The sequence below is a fragment of the Lathyrus oleraceus genome, chromosome 6 (assembly GCF_024323335.1).
Source record: "Lathyrus oleraceus cultivar Zhongwan6 chromosome 6, CAAS_Psat_ZW6_1.0, whole genome shotgun sequence".
NCBI lineage: Eukaryota > Viridiplantae > Streptophyta > Magnoliopsida > Fabales > Fabaceae > Lathyrus > Lathyrus oleraceus.
In genome coordinates, this window is record NC_066584.1 from 163,545,472 (window position 1) to 163,560,903 (window position 15,432).

General features: G+C 38.0%; 2 protein-coding genes and 1 long non-coding RNA gene across 3 annotated transcripts; 1 reads left to right on the top strand and 2 right to left on the bottom strand.

The window, feature by feature from the left end:
- Positions 1–226: 226 nt before the first annotated feature.
- On the bottom strand, positions 227–1,149 carry LOC127092663 (uncharacterized). The gene is made up of 2 exons (XR_007792252.1): positions 1,001–1,149; positions 227–906 (listed from the first exon to the last, which is right to left on the bottom strand). It is a non-coding gene; the product is annotated as an uncharacterized LOC127092663 (long non-coding RNA).
- A 357-nt stretch (positions 1,150–1,506) lies between these two features.
- LOC127092662 (protein MAIN-LIKE 1) lies at positions 1,507–3,770 on the top strand. Its single transcript, XM_051031548.1, has 4 exons — positions 1,507–1,768; positions 2,020–2,189; positions 2,275–2,949; positions 3,046–3,770. Coding segments are annotated over exons 1-4 (1,509 nt in total). The 5' UTR covers positions 1,507–1,767; the 3' UTR covers positions 3,709–3,770.
- On the bottom strand, positions 3,692–6,921 carry LOC127092661 (PKS-NRPS hybrid synthetase cheA). The gene is made up of 4 exons (XM_051031547.1): positions 6,797–6,921; positions 5,316–6,543; positions 4,023–5,187; positions 3,692–3,933 (listed from the first exon to the last, which is right to left on the bottom strand). Exons 2-4 carry the CDS (start codon positions 6,539–6,541, stop codon positions 3,793–3,795), a joined length of 2,532 nt encoding a protein of 843 aa, XP_050887504.1. The 5' UTR covers positions 6,542–6,543; positions 6,797–6,921; the 3' UTR covers positions 3,692–3,792.
- Positions 6,922–15,432: the final 8,511 nt, after the last annotated feature.

Consider the following 15,432-nt stretch of genomic DNA (forward strand, 5'->3'; position numbering starts at 1 on the left):
AATCCTAATTATAAATTAATTTGATTTTAATTGATTTTGATTGAATTTTGATTTTAAATCAATTTTTAGATTAGTTTTAAAATTATTTTAAATAACCATTTACCCTTTTAATAATCCATATTCATTTCAATAACAATTTCAATATCCATTTAGAAATCCAATGTCCATCCTTATAATCCATATCCATAATCTATATTCATGATTAACTTCATTAAACCATTGAAACTCCATTAAATCATTCTATTCACATTCAAAAACTTTCTATACTAATCCATAATTACATCCAAACATTCATTACATAACATTCTAACATGACTCATTACATACCTTGACTAATGTAACAAAGATGAGTCATAACTCACTAACTAAAATCAAAATCTCCAACTCAAACCAACTTCAAACAAACAAATAGCAGTCAGATTGATTTTAATTCCAACCAATCCTAACAACTTTCAACCAATTAATCATTTCAAGTTAATTTCAATTGAATTTCATTGCCATTCAATTTTCTAACTAACCAAATCCCAATTTATAACAAACCGATCATTTATAATGAATTTCATATTGCATTTGAGCTACATTTTTAACCGAATTTTAGAGTCTATAAATACCTTTCTCCATCATTTTCTGTTTCACTTCTTCAACCTGCACATTCTGCTTCAATCTTCACTTTTCAACCATTCTGTTATACCTTCATCTTCCTCACTCACTTTCATTTTCTTTCTACTTCTCTGCATCATTTCCCTTCCACCCTGCATCAGAGCCTTTTTCTGATTCTGCTAGCTCTTCACCTCTGCAGCAGAAAACTCGATTCTGCAACCTGAGTTTTGCTGCAAATCGAACATTTCTTCAGGCTGCAACTGAACTTGCACTGAAAATATACTCCCTCCAATTCAAGCCTTCAACCTTACGCGCACACATGAAACCGAAACGAAATCAACAGAAGAAGAATGCGGAAGAAGAATTGAAGGAAAAGGAAGAGCATACAAAAGATTCACACTTGTTTCCGTCGCCGCGTTGAAATCGATAAGCATCCCCTCTTGCTTCGATCCGCGTTTATTTATGTTCGATTCATTCGAGTTGAATTCTGGATGCATAAGCGTGATACCAATATTGATGAGAGTTCCAAGCATGACTCCATGGATTAAGCAGATTGAAGCGTAACTCTGGAAGAACGGTGAGAGTCTTCAAATCGGCGTCGATGTCTTACGGAACCGAAGAACGGTGATCCTCTAAAGGATCAGTGGAATAATCAATTGAAGTGGAAGATCCCGTTCAGAATTTGGTCGCCGATTGGAGTAGTGAGCATATTGTTAGACGAAGTATCGCCGCGGCTTCCATCGATCCATGCTTTGGATTGCACGAAGATTCTTCTTTCTGGAACGCAACACAGTGATTCTTTCGCGGCGTGAAGTCATTGTATCTTGGCTGGCTTCTTGAGTTTACCAGGTCTTAGGGACCATGGGTTTCGCTAAACCGGGCCATTTTGCTCCCTGTTCATTCCATGCAATTTATCCATACCAATGTTTGTGGAATTAGGTTTGGGCCTAAGGCCCAAACATTTTGGCTTCATCACATGTTTTAGAAAATTTTACCCTATACCCCTACAATTGTACCCATACCCCTACATTTAAAATTTTTTGACCAAAATACCCTCATATAAATAGGGTATATTTTCCGTTTCAAAATTTTTTTACCATTTTCGTTGAAGACTTCCGGAGAAGAAAATTTTTTGGCGTTTTTGCATTGTATACCGGAACACTTAAGAGTAAGTCTTCCGGTTTGAAAATTGTATACCGGAACACTTCTCTTAAGTGTTCCGGTTTGTTGTTTTTTTTGGACACTGAACCGGAAGTCTTCTAGAAAGTCTTCCGGTTTGTATACTTATATACCGGAACACTTTCTTCAAGTCTTCCGGTTTGGATGATGTGTACCGGAACTCTTCTTTGAAGTGTTCCGGTACGTAATTTTTTTTTTTTTTTTTTTTTTTTAATTATTTTTTTTACATTATTTTTGCAGTGGTTCGAAGAAGAGGTGCAGATGGCCGGATTCCAGTCCGCACGTTAGACCGGGGTGCATCTTCATCTGCAGCTGCAGCTGAGCCGACTGGATATCCAGGAGGGCCGTACGATACATCGCTTTTGGTGAAGTACGAGCATCATGTTGCTCGACATATATGGTTCGGTGAGGTAAGTAAACGGACTATATTTGAAAATGAATAATAGTTGAATATTTTATAATTTGTTTTCTAATATGTGTTTTAATTGTTTTTAGGAAAGAGGACCAAAGAAAGAGTTGAAGGTTGCCGGACATGGACTGAAGTTGAATTCTAGGGTTCCATTGGCTCTTCCACCACAGATGGAGAGTTGGGTATCTAGATCCGGTTTAGCTTCACTGCAGAGAACGAGTCTGAACAAGATAGACACAAATCTTGTCTCTGCATTTGTGGAAAGATGGCATCTAGAGACATCTTCATTTCACATGCCGTTTGGTGAAATGAGCATTACTTTAGATGATGTCGCATGTCTACTTCACTTGCCCATTAGGGGTATCTTTTGGAGTCCTCAGGATGTGACTGAAGAGCTAGCTGTTGAACTTGCTGTGGACTACCTAGGAGTGTCACAGAGTCAGGCACAGTCACATGTTCGGAGCTGCAGGGGGTCGTATTACAAGTTGGAGTGGTTATATGATATATTCGTACATCATAGGGCTGCTTCCAGCTGGGCATATGCGACTAGAGCATATCTATTGATGTTGGTGGGTTCCACCATATTTGCTGATAAGACCTTTACACTTGTAGAGGCACGATACCTCCTCCTGTTTAGGGACTTGGATGGATGTTCAGGATATAGTTGGGGAGCAGCTGCACTAGTTACCCTCTACCGATATCTTGGAGATGCGTCCATGTACAGTTGCAAACAGCTAGGTGGATATCCTACTCTCCTACAGGTATATAATTTAATTTTGTTAATTAAGTGTTGGATTCATTTTATAAAATATTGTAACTTAATTTGTTTTATTTATTATGTTTTTATTTTGTAACAGTGTTGGATTCACGAGTATTTTCCAACTGTTGGAAAAAGAGGGGAGAATTGGAATCCTGCTGGAAACTGTGGTCTTCCCCGAGCGATGAGATGGTCATATAGACAGGGAGTCCTGAAGGTCGATGATTTACGACCTATTTTGGACGAGCTGACACCTACCGACGTCATCTGGCGACCATTTGAGGATCATAGAGCATGGCGTGTATTTGATGAGATATGTCTTTACAGGGGCTGTTTGAAGTGGGGTGAAACAGTTGTTCCATACTTGCCTGATAGATGTTTACGTCAGTTCGGGTATAGACAGTATGTTCCATCCCCACCTCTGGATTGTATGATGGCGACGGATATTGATGTTGATTGGATCAGTTACCATCAGAGTGTTGTCGATGTGATCGGTTCATCTTCCGTGGCCACCACTCCATCTGAGGTAGTAGACGGTTATCTGGAGTGGTATTATCGTGTTTCCCATCCACGGTTGGTCCCTCCCCATCGTGACGCTCCTAGAGAGGTACCCGTTCCTGTATATGACGCCGGGCCATCTGATCCTGATTGGGCTCGTGTATCTACATTGATTCGTCGCTATCTGAGACAGGTTAATGCTGAAGAGGAAGATCCACAGTTTTCTGATTTATTTGAAGCTTTGCATATTTCTCGTTCACATTGATTATATGTATTAAGCTTTGAATATAATAGACATAATAATATAGATTTCATGTTTTGATTACATATTTATGTTTTGATTACATAATCATGCTAATACAGGTGTAAGTAATTGCCAATGTTGCATACGTCCTGCAAATCCTAGCATCCAAGTAGTTGCTATATGAGAACGAAATTTCTTCCAATCTAATGTGACCGGTGGCAATGGAAACCCCTCTTTCATGTTAACCTGATAAAGTAAAATAATTAAAAGATTAAGTCATATAACATAAAATATTAACTGGAATAATTAAAATATTTAGACATAAAAATACATACCTGAACCCAATGATTCTGGTTAACAAAACCAATGCAATAAATAGAGACATTTGGTGAATGTGAACTTGTCATCGGAAAGAAAGTGATGCACGGATTGCCTAAACAAACAAGTACAACATTATAACGATTGGCTATCAAGTAACCCATATCTGGTAGACTCATCCATTTTTCAGGTGGCTGTGAACCAAACGATTCTATCATCAAAGATTCTCTCACAGCTGACAACCGATTAGAAAATAACTTGTCATACAAAGTTGACCTATCCTTGTCTATTAATTCCAACCCCAACTCTCTGCGAACCATTGACCAACCATCCTCACCATATCCATGCAATGATGCAATGACTCTAAATCCACAATTACCATCTGATTCAACATTAACTACATCTTCAATGTATGACCTAATATGATTAGGAAATTGAACAATGAATTGTGGTTGCTTCTTTGATAATTTGATCTTCTTCGAAGTCTGTGATGGTTGAGATTGCCTTTGTGAAGATTGAGATGCCTTATCAACATACTCATGATACGAAGGGTCCCTATAAACATCATAATCTGCTGGTTTTTTCCCTTTCTTCTTCACTCCTCCTTTGGTTTTTATTTTCTCAGGTGGTGGACACAATGTTGTCATTGTTGGGTATGCTAGTTCACATACCCTACTCCTTAATGCCCTTTTCCCAACAACATCTAATGACCTAAATCGTCTCCACAACTCATCCATTGCAGCTGTCATATCCACCTCTGATCCATCATCTTCACCTTTCTCTAACTCAACTTCCATAGTTAGTTTCCTCCAATGAACATGAACAGCATCAATGGGTATCGGTATACCACCTACTCTGTATCTTCCTAACTCACAAGCACAAGGTAACCCATAAGATGTTCTAAGAGTACAACCACATATTTGCCTGTTAGTTCCAACATAATCAACTCTCAATAACTCTTCAGCAATACGTCTCAAAGCAGCTCGAGATACGGAACCACGCAAATAACCATAAAAGGGACTTACGTGCGCGTTCTCAACTTCGTAAAAACTCTTTTGAAATGAAGCTCTAATGTTTCCCAGTTGTAACCTCAAGTTGTTATTCATGGCTTCCCAACATTTGACCATGTCACCTATACTGTTTCCTAACATCTGCTTTAACTTCCAATGAGCAGATTCAACCCTAAAAATATCAGATATAAAAAATACCATTAGATATTGAAAATATTAAGTATTAAAAATATCAGATATTGAAAATAACACATCAAAAAACATAAAAAAAAAAATCAAATATAAAATTATAAGACGTACCGATTAGTCGTTGTGTTACCCAAATGTAGGACTCGATTAATCCATGCTCCAACAAATCTATGCCTATGTGGAGTCAACCATGTGTCTTTCACATAATTAATAAATCCACTATAATCAACACATGCTTGCTCAAGTTGATGCAACCGCTGACCATACTCAACCTCATCACTAGCCCAGACAACTTCCATCCATAATGTGTCTATCGTCTTTTGCAGGTCATTCACCACATGTTGTTTGCATTTGGCACCAACGTTTTTGTTAATGTGAAATCTACATAGCAAATTAATCGAGTTGGGAAACACAACTTCAATTGCTTTCATCAAAGCAAGATCTCTATCTGTCAAAATCACTTGTGGACACATGTCTTTCTTCACAAACAACTCTTTTAATTTCTCCAATACCCAGCAAAAATTCTCTGTTTGCTCAGACTCCATATATGCAAATCCAACAGCAAAAGTCAACTCAGTCGATGTCATGCCAACAATTTCAAACAAAGGTTGTCTATATTTGTTTGTCTTGTAGGTGCTATCCATAACTAACACAATCGGAAATATATTCAACAACTTCACTGAATCAGGATGTGCCCAAAATATCTCTCTCACCACTTCCGAGTCATCCTTTTTTCTACTCCAATACACATATCCTGCATCCTCAATAAGCTTAAACAGATGTTGTATCTCACTCCTTGGACCTCTTATCTCTTTTTCTATCACACTCTTATGCTTGTATACTTGCGTAATACGAGTGACATTCTCAGGAAACTTGTCTTGCAAGGAAAGCAAAATGTTTCTAGGTGCTACATGTCTCTTTGCCAAATCAGCGACATGTTGCTTCTCATCTGTGGTCAACCTACCAATAAACGAATGACCTTCTAATCTATCAGGTAAACCATGATTATGTAACCCACATTTTACATCAATCTTCCAACCAGATCCATCTTTCGCCGGAGTCGACCTGATTTTAAATGGACATCCACATTTCTTGGACGCACTTTGGGTACCACTATCACTAATCTTGTGTTTCCCACCTTTATCACAGCCAAATATTATTTTGTTACTTCTCCCTCTCTTCCCCGTTTTAGTATCTGAACGACTGATAATAACAGTTACTTTATTGTCGATTCCAACCTCTTTAATCCATCTGATAACCTCTTCTCGTGTACCAAATCTTTCCGTCGTCATAAACGCATCAGTAGTATCTACACATATTTTGGGAAGATTTTCCATTTCTGTAAAAAAAAAAAAAAAAAAAAATTAAAAAAAAAAAAAAAAAAAAAAAAACACGTACCGGAAGACTTAAAGAAAGACTTCCGGTACACAAAAAAAGCAAACCGGAACTCTTCTCCAAAGAGTTCCGGTATGCAAATTTTTTTTGAAATTTTTTTATGTGAACCGGAACTCTTTCCTTAAGTGTTCCGGTTTGTTTTTTTTTTGTGTTCCGGAAGTCTTCCCATAAGTCTTCCGGTTTGCAAAAATACATACCGGAAGTCTTTTTGCAAGTGTTCCGGTGCGAGGGGTGTGAAAGTGTAATTTTTGGAATTTTCAACTGAATGGTAAAAATGAAATGGTAAATTGGTTAAAACCAATTAAGGGTAAAATGGGAATTTTTAAATTTTTGTAGGGGTATGGGATTAATCGTAGGGGTACAAGGTAAAATTTTCCATGTTTTACCACCGCTACTCTCCATTTTCCCCACCTTGTTTTGGAGGCCATAACCGGGTTTGGGCCTGATGCACTGGGCTTACACTTTTTTGGTCCAGTACATCTTGTTTTTATTATTGTTATTCAATACTAATCAAGGTTTTAGACTATGATTATGATAAATTAGCAATCTATGTGGATTAGAAAATCAAAGTTAATTAGGGATTAATTTAGATTAGGGGAATTAAATTTAGAATTTAGTTCTAGAGATTAATTAATCTAATAGATCAATTAGATTAATTTTAGAATTAGTTTTTTAGAAATATTGAACTTCACTAAATTTGATTAGTGCTAGCAAATTAGGTTAGAATCAGAGCTAATTAGATTTGTCTAAAAATTAGAATTGATTAGAGTTTGTATGATTAGAATTTTAATTCAATGTTAATAATTGTGAAATGACCATTTTGCCCTTGGGGCATAAAATCTTGATTTTTAATACATACTCCCCTAGTTTAGGGTTTTAACTAGATTTGTCTAATGTCATTTAGTGGATTATTTCAATAGATTTATTATTGTATATAATCTGATTATTATTTTAATCCCATTGATTAATGTTGACCAAAGGTCGCTTTGGTAAACCAGATCTTTGTAATCGTGCTGTAAGTCCCAAACCTATTTCAAGTGATCAAAAGACCCTTTATTACTTGATATGGTAAGTTCATTGTGCTCAAGCTATCGTGGATACGCTGAATCTCAAGAAGTCAAGACCTCAAGGTTCATATGCGAGATCAAGACTTCAAGTCAACATCAGTCAAGCATAGCTAGCAAAGTGGACTACATTCTCAAGCACAGAAAGGTGTCAACATTTGACAAGTGCGGTTCAAATTGTGAGATATAAGCCTTAAACAGTGAGGAATGATAAGACGGAGTTTCTTCTATCCTTGTCTACAATGACTTTGCGTACGGGGCGTAGGCCCCGGCTATGCAAAGCATTTGCCCTCATTCATAAGCTTTAGCACAATTCGTATCAAACATTTGTCAAGCCTTTTCAATGCAACAAACAATGTGGCATCACCAAGATCAATAATCAACACTTGGCGATCATAATTCAAACTTTGTGGCACGAGCCTTAAGCAATAAAGAAGGGATGAGACTGGAGCTTTCCTACACTCATTCTGGATATCTTTAGGTAATGGACGTTTGGCTCGTGGCTCATCGTATTCAGCTATATTCATAGACTTTAGTATAATTTGAATTACATGATTGTCAAGTATTCTCCTACAACAAATGGCATTACATCAATAGGATTAACATGGGATCTCCTGTCAGCAACTTGTTAATTTTGATTCAAGTTGCAAGCTACAAGCCTTAAGTAATAAGGAATGATGAGACAGGATTTTTCCTATCCTTGTCTAGAGTGACTTTCCGTACGGGACGTAGGCCCTAGCTATTCAAAGCACTCTCCCTTGTTCCTAAACTCTAGTGCAGTTTGAATCATACAATTGACAAGTCTTCTCCAAGAAAACACCAATCTTCCAACGCCCTTATAGTGGAGCATCTTTTTTATCAGCAACTCGTGGTTGTACACCCTCTTCTAATTCATTCTTTGCCTTGTAAGGTGTTAAACCTTGGCACGATCTTTGCTTTAGAAGGTATTAAACCTTGGTTATCCAATCCAGTTCTTTTTGCTGAGAGTCATGGACTCTGGCACCATTCTTCGCCTTGGGAGTCTTGGACTCTGGCATCTATCTCTCTTTGCCTTGTGAGGTGTTAAACCTTAGTTATTCGATTCATATATTTTCCTTGAGAGTCGTGGACTCTAGCATATGTTGCTCTTTACCTTGTGATGTGTTAAACCTTGGTTTTTCAATTCAATTATCAACCCTGAGAGTCATGGACTCTGGCACTTGATTCTCTTTGCCCTTGTAGGTGATAAACCTTGGCAATTAAATTCCTTGATATCATCAGTTGTAAACTCTGGTAGTGATACCTTACCTTGAAGGTCGTGAAACTTGGCACTCTTTTTCAGCCTTGACGGGTATTAAACCCTGGCAAATCAATCTCGTTCCCTTTTGTTTCAGTCGTAGTAGGTTGAACTACGATTGCTCTGATTTCTCATTGCACGATGAGAATACGTAGACACGAGGGTTCGAATCCTCCGCGAGCGTACTTACTTATTATTCCTGCCTTAGGGCATTCCTCCATCCATCACCATGGTGTATTCATATTCTACATTCATTCACTCCATGTGATATATCCTTGTTTTGAGCCAAAGACAATATACCTTTGTGATCCATCTTGTACCTCTTTGTGAACCGAGAGTTCTTTATGTTGTGAAACCAAACACTTAATTCATTTCTTTTTCGGTTGTTCCAATACAATGATATCGTGTTGTGGGACCTTACTTGTTGGTTCATAGCTGTTTACTTTTGGGTTCGCATTTCACCCTTGTTGGAGTTCAAACAACATTATCCTTTGGTTCAGACCATACCTTTATCAGAATTTTTTTCACCTCCCATCATTAGTTCTTTGAACTACGGAGCTCTGAATTCCTCATTGCACTATGAGGATACGTAGGCATGAGGTCCCCAATCCCCACCGAGCACTTTATCTATTTTCTTTCCTTTTCCCCATTCTTTTGCGAGTAATCTTTAGATATCACACCCATACGAGCGAGAACAATCAAATCGGTTCCCATGGAGTATCATGGATGTAAGGGATGCTAATACCTTTCTCTTGCATAACTGACTTCCTTACCCAACAAATCTCTTTCCCCCGGGTTTTATCGTCGTTTTCCCTTTCCTTCGGGAATAAATAAAGTTCAATGGCGACTTTGTTGTATGTTCGAGCATGCGATACGTTCGGGTATATTTCCGCTAGCTTCAAATGGAGACTCTGCTAGGCAATTACTCTTAGGAGCATTTTCTAGTCGCTAAAAGGAGTCAAGCCTAGTTTTGGTTGCTTCTTCGTTTGTGTGGGTGTTTACCTTTATGTTTTACTCGCTTTATTTATCGCATTTCTTATTGCTTTAGATATTGTTATGGATAATATCTTTTATACTCTCTGTTGGGTTGGGGTTGATGATACATGAGAGAAAAGCTTTATACCCGAGTTTGAGTGCATACACAGGGTATCAATGTGATTAGAGTCGTGTTTGACCTCCGTGGAGTTATTCCACGATTATGGTTGACACGAGACATCACACCTAGAGTAGACCCTTTTGGGAGTATCATTGTCCGACGAGTCATTCGTCTAAGGCAATGGTATCTCGAAATGGGTCATTAACTCTAGGAACCTCGTAGGATGCCTTTGAAGACTAGAACCTACCTGTGAGGGGGATATGGATTTTTCTGCAGGAAACCATAGCCTCTACATACCTTATTCTCATGGACGTCGAACTTTTGATCCTGCATCGGGCGGTATACACAAATTATCCGAATTACTTTGTACTGTTAACATACTCTATTGCATATCATTTTGCATTGCTATATATATGCCGATGTTTTGACCCTGAATTATTATGTCATCGGTGCTTTGAATCTATGGGTGTTGCATAATTATTTACATTTCATCCCCAACATGTGCATTCATGCATCCGCATCTCATGCCTATCAACCAAAAAAAGCTCACCTTGTCCTTTCTCTAGCCAGAAAGACGACGACTCTTCGACACTAGTACTTCACAAGGGCTAATAAATCGGGAACTACGACAAATCTGAAAAAAGAGAATGCTATGTACAAGGAAACCTTAGCTCAGCTCCGAGGTGAGTTGAACTCTTTCCAAGGTAACATGATCATTATAATGGAGTACATTCAAGCTCAGAAGGCTACTACCTCTAATTTTGTTGCCAATCTTACTATTGTTGTAGTTACTTATGCTATTCCTGTCACCACTTCTGTTGATGTTGTTGCTGACACTATGATTCAACCTGCGGTGAGTCAGCCAATTTGTCAGCCAGGTCCTAGTAGGCATGTTGTTGCCTATCCCTGGGGTTTGCCTCCGAATTTTACTCCCCGAGTTGCTAATGGGAATGCTTTTGGGTCGTATCAATTGTTTGTTGTATATCCTGCCAATGGGAATTCTGTTGCCCATCCTTGGGGCATGACCACTCACCCTCCTCAAATGGTTAATGCTGACAACCGTGAGATCAACCCAGAACAAGCTCTTCAAACTTCTGCACCAGTGATTGTTGAGACTCCCAATGATAATGAAGATGAATACAGAGGTCCTACTCTTCACTTCCGTCTTCCTCCTCGAGCTACTCAACCTACTATTCAGAACCTGAACCAAAGTGTTCAGATACCTCCTACTTGTCTTGGGGGATCTTCTGCTGTTGCACCTCCATTTGTGTATCTTGGGGCACCTTATGCTCCATATCAGGGTCAGTATGGTCAGAACGTTGGACAAATGGTTAATCCGGGATTGATGTATCCTCATGGGTATCCCCAGTTTGCTTCTCCTCCAGTTATTGCTCAGGAAGCTCCTCAGAGTGTTCAACTTCCCAATCATCAAGTTAATCCTCATTCGGGAATCAGATTGTCTTTGGTTCAGATCAGATTAGATAAGCAGAATATCGATTACTAGATGAGAGAATCAGAGCTATTGAAGGTTTCTCTGCTTATGGTATGGATGCTAAGGACCTGTGTCTAGTTCATAATGTGGAGCTTCCTCCTAAGTTCAAAGCACCAGACCTACCAAAATATAAAGGTTTAAGCTGTCCAAGAAGCCATGTCATCATGTATTGTAGGAAGATGGTGTCCTACATTCATAATGATGAGTTTCTTATCCATTGCTTCCAAGACAGCTTATCTGGGGCATCCTTAGATTGGTACATGGTCCTGAAACGCAGTAAAATTGGATCTTGGAAGGACTTGTCTGAAGCCTTTCTCAAGTAATACAAATACAACCTGGACATGGCTCCCACCAGGTTACAATTGCAAAATCAAGCCTGCAAGAGCAGTGAAACATTCAAAGAATATGCTCAGAGATGGCGTGAGATGGCTTCTAGAGTTAAACCTGCACTGACTGATGCTGAATTGGTTGATATCTTCATGGGCACACTCCAAGGTTTGTACTATGAAAAAATGGTTGGTAGTGCGTCTTCCAACTTTGCCTACATAGTAACCATTGGAGAACACATTGAGAATGGGATGAAAACCGGGAAGATTACTAGTATTGAAAGTCAGACAGTGGCTAATAAATCTTAGTGTTTTGTTAAGAAGAAAGAGGCTGAGGCGAGTGCTCTGATAGAAAATGTCTACCCTCAAGTTCAGGCACCTATGGCTCCCGTGTCATACTACCCTTATCCGTACATTGCCGCTGCTCAATATCAGCAACCTATATACCAACCGCAATGTCAGCAGCCTCCACATGCTCTAGTTTCTCAAAATCCACAAGATAACAGAAACCAAAGTCAAGGTCAACACAGACGGTTTGATAGAAAGCGTCCTCATTATGACCCAATCCCTATGTCATATGCTCAACTACCCCCTTACCTTATTCAGTAAGGGGCAATCGTGCCAAATGAGATTCCGCCTGCTACATTCCTATATCATACAAAGCACAATCCTAATGCTTCGTGCGCCTACCACGTCGGGCATATAGGACATTCTACCAAGGATTGTTGGCCTCTCCAATCAAGAGTACAAGAGCTTATTGATCAGAAGATTTTGTCATTCTCTGAGGTAGGACCCAATGGCATAACCAACCTGTTAATAGACCACTGTGGACAAATTATGAATGCGGTTAGTGGTGAGGATTTCTCAGACTCGGTTGCTTCTTTAGAGGAGTATCAAGGCTAGAAATATCATATTTATTCAGTCATGTCTCATTTGTAACATTTTCTTGCTTGTTAATTATTGTTCGTTTGTAAACTTGTCTGGTTTTCAGATGATAATAATAATAAAATAAACGTGCATGTTTTGCTTAAATCCATTCGTGTTCACTCATATTTTATTTTATCAATATCAAACTGTTTGTCAAATAAAATTAAAAGAGAATTATGCAACTAAAATACGCAAGATCATTGCTTGTATGCTTTTGAATAAGACTGTGTTGATGATGTAAGGCATTGTTCAATCCCTAAACATCAGAGATATAAGGAAGTTAATCCCTAGTCAACCCCTTTGGTCCTTGAAGTATGAGTTTCTTTCTTTATACACATACAACCCTCATGTTTAACCAGGGGCAGGGTAGTCTTCAGTTAGTCTATACTTGCATTCAAATTTCAGAAGGAGAATATCTCCTCAAGTAATCAATCATACCATATCCATCTCAAGAGGAGGGAATCAGAAATTTAGAATGGTTATCCCTTACCCATCAAAAGGAGTGAGATAGTTACAAATCGTGTAATAAATCGAGAAAGTAATGTCACAGGATTTGCTTCAAAAGAAAGGACGAATCAAAATGAAAAAATCAAAAGCAAATGAAAAGCTCGCTAAGTCAAAAGCTTGAAAACAAGATTGACTTAGGAAAAAGTTAGGGTATCCCGGTGGGTTGCAGACCCAAAGGATCAACCCAGACAAAAATCAGGGTAAACAGTATAAAGAATCAGAGGATAAGTACCAAAATCCTCAGCAAGAGCAAATCCATGCGACTGCAAACAAAAGAAGAAGGCGAGTGGCTGTTGCTCCAAACTCTCATGGGTTCCTTTACCATCATTGCTGATATTCAAAATCCTTTATGAAAGAAAAACGATTGTTGTAAGATAACCGAACGTATGACTGGAGACCGCCACGGAGAATGGGCGGGTAGAATAGGTTTTGAGCGTTACATCCTTTCTTTCTAAAACCGTGAACCAAGCCACATTACAACCCTCAAAAGACCTAATAGAAGCAGGATCTATTTCGAAAGCATACTATGGTAAAGTCGCGTTAAGTTGACTCCTAAAGATTTACTTGTCATCTGTATTGATACTGATATGACATTCTAATCAGTGATTCATTCACTAGATGTCATAATATTAGTGAACGCACTTGAGTTTTCAAAACTTGCATGAGCATGACATTATAATCATCATTTTCAAAATGAGCATTTTACATGCGAGCAATCATTTGACATCAAGGAAGCTTACATATTGGGAAGGTTAATCAAATTCTTGATATCCCATAGCCCAAATCTCTTCAGGAGTCAGTCAATCTGGGGAAATTACATCGAGATTCTACAAATCTCTCTGAATCAACCGGATATGGGCAAAGTTACTTCAAGGCTCATATTGGGGCAAGCCACCCTAAGAGCATGAGAAGTCAATCATTCCCAAGATGGTTAATCAAGGGAATATAATTTCAATATGCTAGGGCAAGCTAGTTTGAGAGCTTCAGATGTTGAGACAACTCCATAATTTGTAACTGGGGCAGTTGGTGCAGGTATTCAGTATATTGGGATAGACACGGGTTACACATGTAAAAGCTCTCTCCATGTTTTAGATAAATTCCATAGGTGTAACAATAATTTTTCAGCTTGAAGTATGTATCGGAGAATCACGTCTACATGACCTTATCCTAGCCCAACAATTGAGTTACGATATTGACTTAATTGGTCCCCGACAATGGCGCCAAAAACTTGATCACGACTTAGTATGTCTATCGAAATGTCTAACTACAAGTGCACAGTCGTATCGTGTAGTTTTAAAAAGATATTGAACCCAAAGGACCAAAAACCAAACTATTGTTATCTAAAGTTATTATGTAAAGCTAAGGCTAATGATTCTTTTCTTTTTAGATTAAGGGAAAGTAGAAATAAAATTAAATCGAAAATAAAAATATAATAAAAATATTCAATAAGGAGACATCGGTATGTAAATTACATCATTCTTCGAGGACTCGGTAAATAATTAGCATAAAATAAGGTAAATCACTTTTCAGTAGGAAATATCAAATTAAAAGATTTTGGAAATTAATAAATCCTAATTAATCCTAAAGCGCTCTCGCTGTATTTAGGATTAATGCCTAGAAACCATTATCCGGTTAAAATCTTAAACTCTGGCTCTGTTGATTTATAACCTTAATGACTTTTCACTCTCGTGCAAAAACTTTTTAAAATTAGAATTTGAAACCACGGCCAGAAAAATAGCTTATAAAAATTAACACTAATTATTACTGAATCTCGTCGGGACGACGATCCTTACATACCGATATCAAAAACTTTAGCCAGACATGATTGAAACTTAATCATGCAGTTATAATTATTAAACATAAACATAATCATGATCAAAATTTAGAATTGCAAGCATATAAATAATATTATGCAATTAGGCCAAATGAAAGCGAAAACTAAAGAAATATGCAATTAAAAGAACCTGATGAATAAAAAAATTGGATAAAACTGCGGAGAATTCTTCGAGTACAAATATTAAACTGGAAATATAAATTATATCGGCACACTTGATCAAAGCAACAAGTAAAACTTAAGAACTACGGTGCAATAGTCTCCCGATGTGGAAGAACTATCACTTTTCAAATATTTTTGCTTAAGCCTAA

Coding starts and splice junctions, on each gene's coding strand:
- LOC127092662 (XM_051031548.1), top strand. Junction 2,190..2,274: donor GACATATATGGTTCGGTGAG/GTAAGTAAACGG, acceptor AATTGTTTTTAG/GAAAGAGGACCAAAGAAAGA. Junction 2,950..3,045: donor GATATCCTACTCTCCTACAG/GTATATAATTTA, acceptor ATTTTGTAACAG/TGTTGGATTCACGAGTATTT.
- LOC127092661 (XM_051031547.1), bottom strand. CDS start 6,541: ATGGAAAATCTTCCCAAAATATGTGTAGATACTACTGATGCGTTTATG. Junction 5,188..5,315: donor GGTAACACAACGACTAATCG/GTACGTCTTATA, acceptor TGATATTTTTAG/GGTTGAATCTGCTCATTGGA. Junction 3,934..4,022: donor ACCAGAATCATTGGGTTCAG/GTATGTATTTTT, acceptor TTACTTTATCAG/GTTAACATGAAAGAGGGGTT.